The sequence below is a fragment of the Oryx dammah genome, unplaced genomic scaffold (assembly GCF_014754425.2).
Source record: "Oryx dammah isolate SB20612 unplaced genomic scaffold, SCBI_Odam_1.1 HiC_scaffold_20, whole genome shotgun sequence".
Lineage (NCBI taxonomy): Eukaryota > Metazoa > Chordata > Mammalia > Artiodactyla > Bovidae > Oryx > Oryx dammah.
This window is the reverse complement of record NW_024070204.1, coordinates 15,043,943-15,060,683: the sequence shown is the minus strand read 5'-3', so window position 1 is coordinate 15,060,683 and position 16,741 is coordinate 15,043,943. Positions and strand designations below refer to the sequence as shown.

The 16,741-nt window shown below is 40.3% G+C and overlaps 1 protein-coding gene across 2 annotated transcripts in view; it reads left to right on the top strand.

Annotated features, from left to right (window-relative positions):
• Positions 1-16,741, top strand: part of RETREG1 (reticulophagy regulator 1) — a 155,820-nt gene extending 139,079 nt beyond the window's left edge. Inside the window, exons 4-9 of one of the 2 annotated variants that reach the window (XM_040262477.1) lie at positions 6,056-6,182; positions 8,529-8,613; positions 11,234-11,371; positions 12,163-12,227; positions 12,469-12,595; positions 14,525-16,741. In XM_040262477.1, the coding sequence (XP_040118411.1) occupies positions 6,056-6,182; positions 8,529-8,613; positions 11,234-11,371; positions 12,163-12,227; positions 12,469-12,595; positions 14,525-15,015 (1,033 nt within the window). In that variant the 3' untranslated portion in view covers positions 15,016-16,741. The remainder of the gene's footprint in view (positions 1-6,055; positions 6,183-8,528; positions 8,614-11,233; positions 11,372-12,162; positions 12,228-12,468; positions 12,596-14,524) is intronic. The other variant, XM_040262478.1, reaches the window with a different exon arrangement.

The following is a 16,741-nucleotide window of genomic DNA, read 5'->3' as shown; positions in this document are numbered from 1 at the left end:
GACATGACCGAGCGCATGGTGTGTCCATACACACACACACACAACAGATGTGGAGGCAGAAGGAAGGGATGTTGGCTTCAACTTCTCCTGGGAACCCAGAGCTCCCTTCTGGGACAAAGTGAGGCTGCTTGTCTCAGGAGCCATTTCCCTTAGAACTTCTCAGGCTGGTGGAACCATGTTGGTTCTTCAGTAAGCAGCTGCTTGTCTTGAGCAGGTTCTTTGTCCAAAATCTATCCCTTTAGTTTCACTTAAAAAGGAGATTGTAATTTGCTATATGACTCTGGGAACTCAAACTGGGGCTCCGTGACAATCTAGAGGGCTGGGATGGGGATGAGAGGGTGGCTAAAGAGGGAAGGGACATACGTAAATGTGTGGCTGATCCGTGTTGATGTATGGCAGAAACCAACGCACTACTGTAATTAGCCTTCAATTAAAAATAAAGCAACTTTTACAAAAAGGAGAATGTAACTAAATGGACATTTTGGAAAGCTCTGCACAGCTGCAGACTCTTGGGCAGAGCCCAAGTGACAGATGGGAAGGCTGGGAGGTATGGCTTCTCCGGGAACCATGTGACCTGAATTCTTGGAGAGTCTGGGAAGCTGGGGCTGATGGTAATGACGGAGGGACTCTCACGTGGTCCTTGTCTCCTGGCAGGCAAAGATTCATTCCTTTGAGAGAGAGAAAATTAGTGGGGGAAGAAAGCAAGTGAAGGTAGGGAGGAAAGAAGGAAAGAAAAAATGGTAGACCAACAAAAGAAGTGCATGTTCTCTCTCAAACTGTGGAGGAAAAATCCTTAGCCTTGGAATATTAATGTTGAAACCATTGGTATCTTTTTTTTTTTCCTCTTGAATGAACATCAGTCATAGAACACTTAACAGTCTTTGGTGAAGAACTTGGTGAGTCAGACAGAGAAATAGAAGTATCATATGGCATCCCTTATAAGTGGAATCTAAAAAGAAATTATACAGATGAACTTACAAAACAGAAGCAGGCTCACAAACTTATGATCGCTGGGGGGAAGGATGGAGGTAAGGGGTAGTTAGGGAGTTTGGAATGGATATGTACATGCTGCTATGTTGAAAATGGATCACCAACAAGGACCTACTGTAGAGCACAGGGAACTCTGCTCAGTGTTACGTGGCAGCCTGGATGGGAGAGGAGTTTGGGGGAAATGGATACATTTATATGTATGGCTGAGTCGCTGATTAACAACTATCAGAACATTGTTAATCAGCGATTCCCCAATGCAGAATAAAGAGTTTAAAACAATTTTTAACGATTAAAAAAAAAAAAGAACTTGGCCAAGATTCACACCATTTTTCAGCCTCCTTTCTCTTGGTTGGGTCTTTCGTTGCCGGTTGATCAGCGCCAGGGATGGTGGGAAGAGAGCCACATGCCATGTAAAAGATCTGTCTCTCTAGCATTGTCCAGTATTCACAGCAGATCCTTTCTCTGGTTATGCGTTTTCCAGAGGAGGCTCTCTAGGAAAACCTAGAGTTTGTTTCTGGAGCAACTCAGAGCCTGTGTGCACCCATGCATGTGAGTACGTATGTGCAGCTGTAACCTGTATTAACTTGTCAACCACCTATCAAGCATGAATCTTATGTTCTGATGAATATTTGGATTCTGATCAGGAAGTACTCTTTTCTTTCTGTAAAGAGTTGGTCCTAATGATGCCCTGTTGGTCTTGGTCATAACCCATTCCCCCTGACTCTAAAGGAGTGAGGTTGATCAGCTTATGTTCCTTCTTGTTCTAAATTACAATACATGGTCTCTTCCAAGATGTCATTGAACAGATTCTTCCCTTGAAGAGGGCACATGTTTTAAAGGGAAGAGAACTGTATTGGAAATCAGGCTCTGCCCTGAACTAGCTGAGAAAATAGGGATCTCCCTTTCGCCATTTATAAAAGAAGGGAATTTGAAAAGCTGCCATCAAGTGTCCCATCTCATTCTAAATTCTAACTTTATTATTCAAATATATTATGTAACTGAATTACCTAAATAGAACTGTGGTGATGTCAGTTACTGGTAGACTACACATAATGGAAGACAATAGAAATGTATAGCCCACTGGTCCTCAGAATTAGCCACTGGAAAATTGAAAAGTACTATGAAACTCCCAGAAAGTAACTGTACCAGGTGCATGTTTTATTTAGAGTGTACGTGTAGAGTGACATCTCTTCTTGGCCCTTGAGTTCCCATTTTGTTCTTAAATCATATTTCCATTAAATTTTATTCAGGACAATCTATATAGTATTTTTATCTCAAACATTTATACTCTTTCCAAAACCCATTTGGTTAGATGATATTTTCATGATTTACACGATGAATTTCTCATTTCTGTTTGTGATTTCTACAGCAATGCGGGTATCATTAGAATAGTTTAAGGCATTTAAAAAGATGTTTTGATAAGCCTCAAGTATTTTAGTTCCCCACATAGAGATTGAATCCTGGCCATAGAGTGAAAGCACTGAGTCCTAACCACTAGCCCATTAGAGAACTCCCTAAGGGGATTTTGTTAAAAGTAAAGATGAGTAACCAGTGGAATTTGTTGTCCCAAAGTACTGTCACAGGAGGTAACATTTGTATTTTGACTATAAGATGTGAAGTGGGATATACTCATGTAAGAATGTTACTCATTTAATTAAAAGAATGATTATACATTTAAGCATTAAAAATCACTGCAGATGGTGACTGCAGCCACAAAATTAAAAGACACTTGCTCCTCGGAAGAAAAACTATGACAAATCTAGACAGCGTATTAAAAACCAGAGACATTACTTTGCCAACAAAGGTCCATATAGTCCAAGCTATGCTTTTTCCAGTAGTCATGTATGGATATGAGATTTGGACCATAAAAAAGGCTGAACACCGAAGAATTGATGCTTTTGAACTGTGGTGTTGGAGAAGACTCTTGACAGTCCCTTGGACTGCAAGGAGATCAAACCAGTCAATCCTAAAAGAAATCAATCCTGAATATTCATTAGAAGGACTCATGGTGAAGCTGAAGCTCTAATCCTCTGGCTACGTGATGTGAAGAGCCGACTCACTAGAAAAGACCCTGATGCTGGGAAAGATTGAAGGTGGGAGGAGAAGGGGACGACAGAGGATGAGGTGGTTGGATGACATCACTGACTCTACGGACATGAGTTTGAGCAAGGCATGCTGCAGTCCATGGGGTCGCAAAGTGTCGGACACGACTGAGTGACTGAAAGGCAGCAACAATCAAGAACAATCAAGAATAAATCGAGGGTGTGAATGTGTACATGTATCTAGCTTTAAGAACAGTAATACTGATGCGTCGTTCCTGTGTATCCAGCACTTGAATTAAGATATATAACATAAGGATATTCAAGAATTGCCATCTTAAGTCTTATTCCTTACATACTCTCATCTGAAGTAACTGCTCTCCTGAATTTTGTTTTTTTCTGGTTTTAACGTTTCCTTGCTTAAAGAACTGTTAGCTTAATGTGATTTTGAGCTTTATAAAAATGAAATTATGCTGTGTGCATTCTTCTGTGATTTTTTTCCCTCAATATTATGATCCCAAGGTTCATGTACAAACTTGGAACCTGTGTTCCTTCATTTCCATTCCGTCTTTCATTTCTGAACATAGCTCACTTTATTTGTTCATTATCCTAATGGAAGTATATCTTAAATTTGCTTCAAAATATAAAATGTTCATTCATTCCATTCTAATCATTAAAATAATAATAATCAAATTAGTTCCATTATGTTTTTCATAGATTTTTGTTAGAATTATATTTGCCAGTGAATTTAACCAAATGCTCATATACTACTTACTATGTCTAGAGAGTAGAAATAAAAATCTTTATTTATTAGGTTAGGCAAAAATTTTGTTGGGATTTTTCCATAAGATGTTACCCCAAATGAACTTTTTGGCCAACCCAGTATGTCATGCACTGAGCCAGCCGCAGAGGAGCCTGCCCTTGGCAATTTGTTAACAAGCCTATGTTGTTGTAGAAAGGAAGCCATAGGTTAGTAGCCAGTTCAGTTTTTACTCCCCTGTACAAAATCATTTCCCATTAAGTTGATACACTGGCAAGGTTTTGTTACAGATAGTGACCTCCTAGCTATGCACTTACTGTTTCTTTTAATAGGTCTAGAATCATTCACAGGATATGCAGGCCTAGTGCTAGATTTGGTCACCAGTGTCAACAGGCTTGCTCAGTGAGTCCTGAGTGGGTAGAGTTTATGAATACATAAACTGACAGCTAAATGTCCCCAAAAGTTCATTTCTTACAATAGTTGGGAAATCATTTGGCAAATGTCTACTTCATGGAGTAGCATCAGCCTGAACACTGGAGGCTCAGTGACTGTCTGGAAGAGCTTTGGTTGAGGCTGATAGAGCAAAGAGGAAGGACAAGACTTTTTTTTTTTTTTTTTTGCCTTTTTAATGCTGTCGAACTCACAGTTTCTGGGTAGTTGAGCATCTAAGGGCCAAAGTGGCTTTGATTTATCATAGGGCTGAGTTGAAGGCAGGAGGAGAAGGGGATGACAGAGGATGAGATGGTTGGATGGCATCACGGACTCAATGGACATGAGTTTGAGCAAGCTCCGGGAGTTGGTGATGGACAGGGAAGCCTGGAGTGCTGCAGTCCATGGTGTTGCAGAGTCAGACGTAACAGAACCGCTGAACTGAAAGTGAAAGTGTGTGGAAGTGTTAGTCGTTCAGTCGTGTCCAACTCTTTGCGACCCATGGAATGTAGCCCTCCAGGCTCCTCTGTCATGGGATTCTCCAAGCAAGAATACTGGAGTGGGTTGCCATTCCCTTCTCCAGGGGATCTTCCCTACCTAGGGATCGAACCTGGGTCTCCTGCCCTGCAGGCAGACTCTCTACCGTCTGAGCCACCAGGGCTACTAGAGTCCAATCTAGAGATCAGTCTCACTCTGGCACCCTTGTAGTCACAGTTCAGAGGACACTTCACTAACAGTGTGTCCTCTACTAGACACATTTGTTTAAAATTATCTATGAAATGATTGAATTTGGGGGCCCTTGGTAGATCTTGTTTGGTATATTTATGTGATAAGGTAATATTTTAAGAGTGGCATTTGAACTTGATGGCTTTGTAACTGTAAGAAATGCCCAGTGTCTGCATGTCTCCTTCCTGGAGCAGTTGTGAACAGTTTTTAGTTCCTGTAGAAAAAATGAAGACGGGGACCCACAGTACAGATGATTGATAAAAGATACTGTAGAAAAAATATGGGGTATTGAGAGATCTTGTTGAGCTTAACAGTTTTCTACTGAGTTGACCAACATGGAGTACCACTGATCCTTGAACAACCCGGGTTTGAACTGTGTGTATCCACTTAGAGTGGATATTTCTCAACAGTAAACATACAGGGTCTGTTGTTGGCTAAATCCTTGGATGCAGGGGAACAACCAACATGAAGGGCCAACAATAAACTGTACATACATGGATTCAGCATGGCGTTGTGCAAGGGTCAGTGGTACTGAAAATATTGTACTGAAAATGCAATATTGGTTTTGATGTTGAGGATGATAAGATTTATGCCAAGGTTTCTTTCAAGGTGCTGTGGTTTCTGTATCCTTAAGGTTTAAAACATTACTGAGAATCCCACAAGGTCTCTTCCTATCATCCCAGCTCCCTGCAATGTCATTCTGTGGTTTGCTCTGCTGCAGCCACACCAGGCTCAGTGGTGCTTCAGCTCCATCTCACACCAGGGCCTCTTGCACACGCTGTACACTGTTTTGTCTGGAACCCTTCCAAGCCCTTATAGGACATAGTGCAAATCCAGATCGTACCATAAAAGTGACAACTTCAAGGATGCCCCAGAACCTCCACCCTATGCTTTTCCTTTGTTGTGACCAGATAATCATGGAGTTCTGTGCTGGCCTTGGCCTGTGAACTTCCTGGGACAGATATCTGACTTGTTCATCTCTGAATTTATATGGCTTTTCCAGACAGTGTAGTCACTAGGAGGTGCTCAGTGAATATCTGCTGAAGCAGTGACTATTGAGTGAATTATCCAAAGTTCAGTTAAAAGTTTTGTTTTCTTTTTCTCTCTTTAGCTGGGAAGTTATCAATTCTAAACCGGATGAAAGACCCGGGTTCAGCCACTGTCTTGCAGAATCATGGATGAATTTCAGCATATTTCTTCAAGAAATGTCTGTGTTTAAACAGCAGAGCCCTGGCAAGGCAAGTTTTCCAGGGAAGGAGAATGATGTGTGTGCTTTAAGATGTGCCATAAACTTGGAAACAAATGAATTAACCTATTTCATCAGCTTGTAAGAGTTCTCCAACTCTGAATGTAACATACTAGGAACTGTGCCATAAAAACTGATATTAGCAAGGTCTGGAAATGTTAGTGTGTTACCACCAGAAAGTCCTCAACCTTATAATTTAATTGGAATTGGATTTCTATTTTATCAATATCTATGTAGCTTATTAGCTAAAATAAAATGAATGATGATTTGTCTTCTCACTCAGTTAGACCAAAGATAAAAATGTGTTAGGGGCTCTGTGACAACCTAGAGGGGTGGAATGGGATGGGAGGTGGGAGGAAGGTTCAAGAGGGAGGGGACATATGTACACCTAAGGCTGATTTACATTAACGTATGGCAGAAACCAACACGACATTGTAAAGCAATTATCATTTAATTAAAAATCAACTAATTAAAAAAAGAATTTCAGTTTATGTTAATCTAGACTAGTTCTCAAGTCAAAGGGAGATAGAATGAACACATAGCCCTTTGAGGATGCTTTTGGAGGTAACTTTCAGTCTAAAAAGTGAAGACTCTTGTATGATTTACTTGAGAAAGGAAACCTTTGGCAGAAACATCCATAGTGATCATATGAATGGAATGAGTGTTTTTCCAATGAAGATGAAAACCCATGAGGAGCAGAGTCGAGAGTGGTTTAAAGGGGCTGCATGGAGAAATGCAACTGTAGTGTTTTATGTGTAGAAGCAGCTCCTTCTATATCCTGACACCCCGGGTGAGGTCCAGTGCCATCAGTAGACCCTCCCCTTCCAGGGCTGCAGTCAGGTTTCTTGAACGTCCCCCTGTCATTGGAAGGAAGGACCTAGGAATGTCCTCATTTAAAATCCCTCTCTTACAGGAAATCTAACCTTCAATGAAGAGTAGAACTATACTTGGACACCTTTTGAGCATACTAACGTTGCAATATTATATATGGATAAATAATTTTAATCACTGAAGGCAATTTTTAGAATAGATACCAATATGGTGGTGAGGGTAGAATAAGTCATGCTTTTGTTGCTTCTTTTACTGAGATGATTAAACACATTGTCAGAAGATTCTGGACTTAAACTTTTGCATTGGGTTACACTAATGTGTCCCAAGTCAGTTAGCCTAAGATGATGATGCTTTTCATACAGATTTAGAGGATAATATGAAATCCCTTTGCAAAACTGAATTCTGTATATGGTAATGCCTTGATTTGTTCTTTTAAGGTTGACGGTCTTTCCTCTTCCATTTTGCAAATAGAGCTCCATATTCTTCAAGGACCCCTGATACTTGAGACACAACTCTTAATTTTGTTCCCATAGTTTCATCTGTTTTCCTTTTGACTAGTGAATTTGTTAACCCTGTGCCAAAAATGAAAAATCAAAATTAATCTGAATTTTAGACCCACTTCCTCTTTCTCTTTATCAGTAATTGATCAGAATTATATATGCTGTCCTCATGACTTATTTTGAAATTCTCTTAATGAATTTTCTTGGCTTATCAGTGAAATTTAGTACCATAATTTAAAGCAAAGGAGTAGATAGTTTAAAGAATAGAGTATGAAAAAGAAGTGAAGACTTTATGGGACAGTTTTTCTATCTTGATGTTTTAATTTCCTAAAACAATGGAGATTCTTTAGGCCACAACTGACAGGGAGAAAGAAAATAACTGAATTTCACCATAGGAATTTAGTTTCACTCATCGTTGGTTTCCAGGTGACCTAGGGGTGGAATCGGTTTGAGGAGCAAGTGATGAGAAAGGAGGATAATAATGGCCAGTAGATTTATCCTACAATCTACTGGTAATCTGCAATCACAATTGCTTACCAGCTGGATAAATTGCTGTTATGTTTATGTAAATACCTGTAATTTCTCTAACGTGTTTTGCTGGATTTGTGGATTTCCATGGACTTACAGGTGTAGTTTGAACTCACAGATTTCATTCCTGGGCTGCATTGTTTTCAGAGAGTGAACATGAGTGAAAGAAGTTTCCAGGCACGTACTACTCTTCAGGTCTCTCACATCTAGCAATGTAGCCGATTAACGGGAGATGTTCTCTGTGCCAGAAATTAACTTCTGGAACCTTCAAAATGATTAGTATTAAATGTGAAAGTGGATTAAGGCTCGTCGAACACAGCAGTCATTAGATTTAAGTGCAGAGAACACTGTTTGAAGAACATTTGCCATAACATGATAGATGACACATAGATCAATGAGTGTGTGTGTTTCCTGTGCTCTGGAGTGTCTTGGTGTTATGAGCGAGTGTGTAACGGTCCCATTACTTCTGTTATTTCTAGTTTTGTCTCCTGGTCTGCAGCGTGTGCACCTTTTTTACCATCTTGGGAAGTTACATTCCTGGAGTTATACTCAGCTATCTACTGTGTAAGTATGTGGAACGTTCGGCTAATTGATACAACACATACGATGTTATCTCATGGTCTATAAGAACTTCCATAGCTTAGAAGAGCAGGTATGAGTTCTTGATTATAAAGCCAGTTGACTATTTAATTTTGTGCTCTTCAAAGTTTCTGCTTTTTCTAGAGACACGTTGCTTTTCCACATTTGTACAAATCACTCTCAAAAAGCAAGGTTGTAAGCGACTCATTTTATTTTAAATTATGTCAATAAAACAATCAAGTTATACTCTTCACTCCCTCCCCCCAAACACATTAATTCCTTTGCCATTGTGCATGATTGGCAGCTCAAATGTAATTAAAGTCACAATGAGGGCGTCCCTGGTGGCTCAGTGGTGAAGAATCTGCCTGCATGGACTCTATCCCTGGTCTGGGAAGATGCCACATGCCTTGGAGCAGCTAAGCCCATGCACCACAACTACTGAGCCTGTGTTCCGGAGCCCGGGAGCCACAGCTGCTGAGCCCACGTGTTCCAACTGCTGAAGGCCGCACACCCTGCAGGCCGTGCTCCACAACAAGAGAAGCCACAGCAATGAGAAGCCCTTGCACAGCAAGGAGAGAGTAGCCCCTGCTCACCCCAACTAGAGAGAAGCTCACGCAGCAATGAAGACCCAACACAGCCGAAAATAATAAATAAGTAAAATTATTTTTTTTTAAAAAGCACAATGAGACACCATTATACCCCCACCAAAGTGGCGGAAAAAACTACTGACTGTGTCAAGTATTAGGCAGGATATGGAACAATTAGAGTTCTCATGAATCGGTAAAATGTCTCAGCCACCCTGGCTAACAATTTGGCAGTTTTTCAAATGACCCAGCCATTTCAAAGCAAGGTATTTATTTACCCAAGAGAAATAAAAGCATACACCTTCACAAAGACTTGTCCACAGATGTTCATAGAGGCTTTATCTGTAGTCTACTCACTCCAGTATTCTGGCCTGGAGCATTCCATGGACTGTATAGTCCATGGGGTTGCAAAGAGTCAAACATGACTGAGCAACTTTCACTTTATCTGTAGTAGTTGAGATCAGAAGATAATTCATATGTCCATCAACAGATAAGTGGGTAAACAAATTGTTATATATCCATACAGTGGATTACTACTCAACACTAAAAAATTGATATATGCAACAATCTGGATAAATATAAACGTAATTAGGTGAGTGGGAGAAGCCAGGTTATAATACAGACTACACACTGTATGATTCCATTTATATATAATTCACAGTAATCTTTAGTGACAACACACATAAGTGATTCTCTGGGGATGGGGTGGTTGGGGTGGGGAAAGGCAGGAGAGGAAGGGCTAAGAGAAACAGGAGGAAACTTTAGGGGCTGGCAGGCATGTTCATTATTTGTCATAATGATAATTTCTTAGTTATATGCATGTGTGAAAACTTTGCAAACTGTACACTTTAAATGTATGCAATTTATCATATATCAACTATAACTCGAAAGTGCTGTAAAGAAGTTGTGACTTCATGCTTTTCCTGAAAAATGTGACATTCTGGCCTTGCCACCTTTTTAGATGGGGCAGCAACTCTCCACTAAACTAACCTTATTTCCCTGTTTTTCTTGCACCAGCCTTTACATTTTACATATACCTACTCGGCTTCTAAAGATATTTGAGTTTACAACTCCTATTTAAAAAAGGTAAATGGGCATGTGTCCTAACAACTGCAAAGAAATAAACATGAGGGCATACAGTATTGATTAGGGCATACTGTGTTGATCTTCATTTCTTTTCATATTCCAAAAGCCTAGCACAAAAGGCAGATGAAGTGAAGTGAAGGTCGTTCAGTCATGTCCAGCTCTTTGTGACCCCATGGACTGTATAGTCCATGGAATTCTCCAGGCCAGAATACTAGAGTGGGTAACCTTTCCCTTCTCTAGGGGATCTTCTCAAACCACGGATTGAACCAAGGTCTCCCTCATTGCAGGCGGATTCTTTACCAACTGAGCCACAAGGGGAGGCAAATGGTCAGGGCTCAAATTCATTCTCCCAAGTAGAACTCATGGAATGTTTCAGCCCTTGAGCTGCCTTGTTTAAGAGAGAAAGGAGAAGAGAGCCAGGCAAAGAGTGTCTAAATAAGGGCCAGGCGTTATTCAGATGGTCTGTATTCATCTCAGTTATTCTTCACAGCAACCCCCAGAGATGGTGGTGTTATCCTAATATGGCTGATGAGAGGCTAATGGATAGTGATAACTTTTCTATGGAGAAATGTCATTTAACAAATAAGTAGAGTTGATATTTTCATCCAGGACTGTTGTGTGAGATGCATGTAACCTTTGTATGAATTTTGAGTGTAAGAGGGTAGAGTGGATGGAGTTATCAAATTTCAAGTCTTTGAGAACAGTGATCATGGGGTGTGTGTGAGTGTGTGTGTGTGTGTGGGTGGGTGTGTAGGAGAAAATGTTTTCATTACAAGGAGAAGAATGAAATTATGAACTTATTTCATAGAGGCATTTCCCCAAGGGAAAAAATCCCAGTTTGTCAGTAAAGGAACTGAAATAATTTTGTGAAATACTAATAGGTAGTTGGAAAGCAAGGTCATTTCCCCTGACCTCTCTTCCTCCTTATCTTTCAGTGCTGTGTGCATTTTTGTGTCCACTGTTCAAGTGTAATGATATTGGACAAAAAATATACAGCAAAATCAAGTCATTTCTCCTGAAACTAGATTTTGGAATCAGAGAATATATTAACCAGAAGAAACGTGAGAGATCTGGTAGGTAACATTTGGATTTTAGATTCTGCACCTGAAATGAGGCATTGCTGGCTCGTTTATTATGAAATCACTTTGAATGCATTTTAGGGTGTTTTAGCCATTAACTACATATTATTACAGAAGGAGATCCCCCACAAAGTAACATAGCTTTTTCCTACTCAGGCGTTTATTATTCTTTTCTCATACATATAATAAAGTGGCTTTTTAATCCAAACTATCGGGGCAAAGAGGAAAGGCTTCAGAGGCCTTTATTTGCTATTTATTGTTTACTTTCTCGACATCATTTGCTTTTGGGGTAGCTGCTTGCAAATAACAAATGACACAGGTAGGGCAGAGAGTGGATGCCATAGAAGAGGGGAAAGAAAAGAAAATGGAGAGAAGGCCAGTGTGATCCTTTTTCACATTTTAACTTGGCTTCTGACCTTATAGAGTCTCAACTAGAGCTAGCACCAGAAGTATCTCGAGAGTGTCTTAAAGTTTAGATTACATGGCTTTCCCCAGAGTGTCTGATTGAGTTGGTCTGGAGGAGGGCCTGGGAATTTGTATTTCTAAAAGATTCCCAGTGCTGCTGTTACTGCTGTGGTCCAGGGGCCATGCTGTGAGAGCCACTGATATGGACCATTTCCCTCGGAAACCAAACACTTGCAAATATGTGAAGCTCGGGATGTGCAAACATTTAATTATATGGAGGCAATGGAGGATATGAGGATTGTGGGATCAGGATAAATAATGGATAAAATACACTCTGAGCTGGCCAGGAAACTGAAAGCTTCCAATTTTTTTCTCAACAGAAGCAGAAAAAGAAAAAAGTCACAAAGAAGACAGTGAATTAGACTTTTCAGCTCTTTGTCCTAAGGTATTTTTTGTTCAGTTTTCAATTCATTCCTGTGTGGTTTGCCTGTCAATGTATCTACTTGTACCAAAACTGGAATGATTTTCTTAATACCACTTCTCCTATTTCTCTAAGATGATTGAACTATTAAAAGGAAAATACTCATCTGGTTCTTACTATTCTGACATTTTCGGTGTTAGTTGGATTTTTAGAAAGACATCCCATAGAAGTTTGAAATGTGTCACTGGCATTTATATTAATACAGATCAGCCTCACCACTGCCGCCAAAGAATTGTCTGTGTCTGACACCGATGTGTCTGAGATCTCCTGGACGGACAATGGGACCTTCAACCTCTCAGAAGGATACACTCCACAGACAGACACTTCTGACGGTATGCTCACACCTGTAGATGCTCTGAGTGTTATTTTGAGCCCATGCAATAGTATTTAACTGTGTCAGCTTCTGACTGGATAAAGTATGCTACAGCTATGCAATGGAATATCACTGGGCTATAGAAACAGTGACACTTGCTACAATATAGATAAACCCTGAACATGATATGCTGAGGGCAGGAAGCCAAACACACAAGTCCACACATTGTGTGACTCCACTTATATGAAATGTCCAAAACAGACAAGTCCATGTGGAAGGAAATTAGATGAGTGACTGCCAGGGGCTGGGGGAAGAGGGACTGGTGGGTGATTGGTAATTAATATGTTTCCTTTTGGGTGATGAGAATATTCTAGAATTAGATAGTGGAGATGTTGTACAGCCTTGTGAATGTACCAAAGACACCTAACTGTACACTTTAAAAGGGTAAATTTTATAGGATATGAATTATATCTCAAAATCTATTATTTAAGAGTGTGAGAAAAAAATCTAAGCCAGTCAATGTCCAATTCTGCCTTTATTTTGAAAACAAATAATTGACAATGAAAAAAATTCTGGAATATCTGGTGGCATTGTTTATAACAGTAATAGGAAATAGTGAGACACACACACACTCAGTCGTGTCCAACTCCTTGTGACCCCATGGAATTCTCCAGGCAAGAATACTGGAGTGGATAGACATTCCCATCTCCAGGGATCTTCCCAACCCAGGGATCGAACTCGGGTCTCCTGCTTGGCAGGCAGGTTCTTTACTATCTGAGCCACCAGGAAAGACCACAGTTGTGGGAGAGAGGAAGAGAAAAGCTAATCCCATGTATCCAGGGCTAGCTCTCATTGAGAGGGACTGAACCATGGGGGACAGGTTTCCTGAATCAAAAGCTGACTCCAGGGTTGCTCATATTCTTCTTCCAAGTTAGTTTAAAAAAAAAAAAAAAAAGCTTTCTTCTTTTTTATAATTGGGTTAAGTACCATTTAAAATAAAATTTAAGACAACTCTTGTGCAATAACTTTTGCTGGTCTCATTGGATTATTTCAAGTCATTTTAACCATATACTGAAAATATAAGCAATTATAATAAAGGATTATGAATGAATTATTTTACACATGTCTTTACAGGCAAGAACACACTTCCTCTTCCTAGAGGAAGGAAGAAGGCTGTGTGATGTAGAAGATTGGGAGATTAGGAAATCCACGTGTAGCCTTGCCTTTGTCATTAACTTACTCTATGGCCTTGCAGAGGTGACATAATTTCTGTGGATCTCAATTTCCTCATCTTTAAAGTGTATTAGAACAAGAGGCTCACTGAATTCCTCTCAAGCTCTGCAAGCTGTAAACATCTGCAAGACCAGGATAACAAACCCTTTGATCTTAAGCATCCTGTCTCAGGGGCTTCCCTGTGGCTCAGATGGTAAAGAATCTGCCTGCAATGCGGGAGACCCGGATTTGATCCCTGGGTTGGGAAGATCCCGCTTGGAGAAGGAAACAGCAGTCCACTCCAGTATTCTTAAGTGAAAGTCGCTCAGTCTTGTCCAACTCTTTGCAACCCCATGCACTATGGAGCAAGGCCTGGGTTGGATCCCTGGGTTGGGAAGATCCCCTGGAGGGTTCTTCTGGAGTAGGCTGGTTCCCCTGGAGTAGGAAACCCTACTCACTTCAGTGTTCTGGCCTGGAGAATTCAATGGGCTGTATACAGTCCATGGGGTCACAAAGAATGGGACATGACTGAGTGCCTTTCACTTTCATTTCCAGTATTCTTGCCTGGGAGATCCCATGGACAGAGGAGCCTGATGGGCCGCAGTCCATGGGATTGCCAAAGAGTCAGACACAACTTAAAAACTAAACACAACAGCTTCATCAGTTAAAAGTTGAATCATTAAAAAAAAAAATTATTATGGTGCTTAAGCCTCAACTCCTGTTCTGCGTTTTACAGATCTTGACCGACCTAGTGAGGAAGTTTTCTCTCGAGACCTTTCAGATTTTCCATCACTAGAAAATGGCACGGGAACAAACGATGAAGATGAATTGAGCCTTGGCCTGCCCACTGAGCTCAAGAGAAAAAAGGAGCAGTTGGACAGCGGTCCCAGACGGAGCACAGAGAAGTCAGCAGCTGGTCTCACCCTTCCTCTGAGCAGTGACCAGACCCTGCACCTGATGAGCAACCTGGCTGGGGACGTCATCACGGCTGCGGTGACCGCCGCTGTCAAAGACCAGTTAGCGGGCGTGCGCCAAGCGCTATCTCAGGCTGCTCCCAGCCTGGGGGAGGACACAGACACGGAGGAGGGTGATGACTTTGAACTCCTGGACCAGTCAGAGCTTGATCAAATTGAGAGTGAATTGGGACTGTCACAAGACCAGGAAGCAGAAGCCCAGCAAAATAAGAAGTCTTCAGGTTTCCTTTCAAATCTGCTTGGAGGCCATTAGTCTGGGAATCGGCTTATTATGACAGAGCACAAACTACCAAAAAAAATTCAAACAAGCAAAAAAAAAAAAATCAAATCTTTTCAAACTGTGAGCTTTACTGATTACTTTAGAATTTTTTTGGTCTTTCCCCACCTCCTTCTGCAGTGAATTCATTGGATATATGTCAGCTGACACTGATAGATCGATATTTCTCATAGTTATTTTTATGTAATGAGCATGGAAATGACTTTATATATATGTATATATATATACACACCCACTTACTGTGTTGTCGGAGTTGAATATTAGAGGTTGTTTTTCAAGTAAAATGAAAACACCCAATTATTGAGATCCTCCCATAAGTATTCCTTACGTTTTCTTCACAATTTTTCAAGCATGCAAAAACAGGTTTAGTGTAACTCACTGAAATATTAACAATTGTGAACACATGCTATATTGGCTCCTTGTTCCTAATACTTGGACACAGTTAAAAATTTTTGGTGGATTTTTGACATAAAAAGACAAAAATTATCAAAGTCACTTTGGTTGAAAGACTTGGGAAATACTATTAAAATCAATTTCCTAGGATAATTTTTTGAAAATATATTTACGTTGGATAGGCTGACACATTTCCATGTTATTTCTGCAGTTGTAGACTTTAGGCTTCCTTGTAAATGGCATGCTCCATTGACTGCCAGCTCGAGTCTTGGCAATGGGTGATATTAGCGTGTAGAAAGCAAGTACTTAGATATCACGTGTCTATGTGGTTTTGATGTAAACAGAGATAGGCTGCACTTCCTTGTTTCAGTTGTCATGTATTTGTGATAAGGATATTGTGGGTGCAGATCTATTCTGCCAGCTCAGAACTAGGTTAAACCCTCATCTTTCATATTACGGAAAAAGTCTCTTAAAATAGTTCCTGGTATGTTCTATGAGTGATGTGGTCATCCACCATAGAGAAATAAGAACTGTTTTCATAGTCCGACTCCCCGGCAGGAGAGAAACTTGCTTGGCTTTCAAGTGTATTTATTTGCCATTGAAGTCAAAACCTGTAATCTGTTTCTTCTTAGGAAGCTAGAATATATATTTTCTTTTACTTTAAACATTTTAGATCACTTATAAATAATCAAATTTGACTTAGGTTTTTAACAAAGGACTAAAGAGCAGAAATCAAGCTAATTCTGTTTGTGCGATAGAAACTTCTAATAGTGTCGAGGGACCATGTCAGCAGCTACCAACCATCTCTTCAATCTTCAAGTAGAGCTGGCATTTTGACAGATGCACACAGACACCTGAGCCCCTCAGAAAGGAAGGATAATCCAAGAATACAGGAAATCGGCGGTCCCCTCTCTTTACTTCATCCCTTCCCTTCTGTGTCTAAAGAGTGATAATACATCACCTGACATTTTAATGTAGCATCTCATATTTAGTTTTTCTTTCTGAGGTATTAAAATATGTAGACTAAATTTTGCCAAATGTTAAAGGGAGAGAAGTGACTGAAGACTCGGACCGCTTGCTTTTTGTGATTGACGATGCTTCCGTGTTATTAGTGCCTCATGACTGTGTTTGATGTCCTTTATCAATACAAAAGTGAGCCTGTGCCTTCATCATCTTGCCCATTTCGGTACAAATGGAAACCTGGTGTTAGATCTATGAGCTGTGTGGGTTTGTGAGGAATATCCCTGACTTCTGTTTCAGCAAGAGTTTCTGGACATGGAGAAAAATACAGTCATGTATTTATAAAATA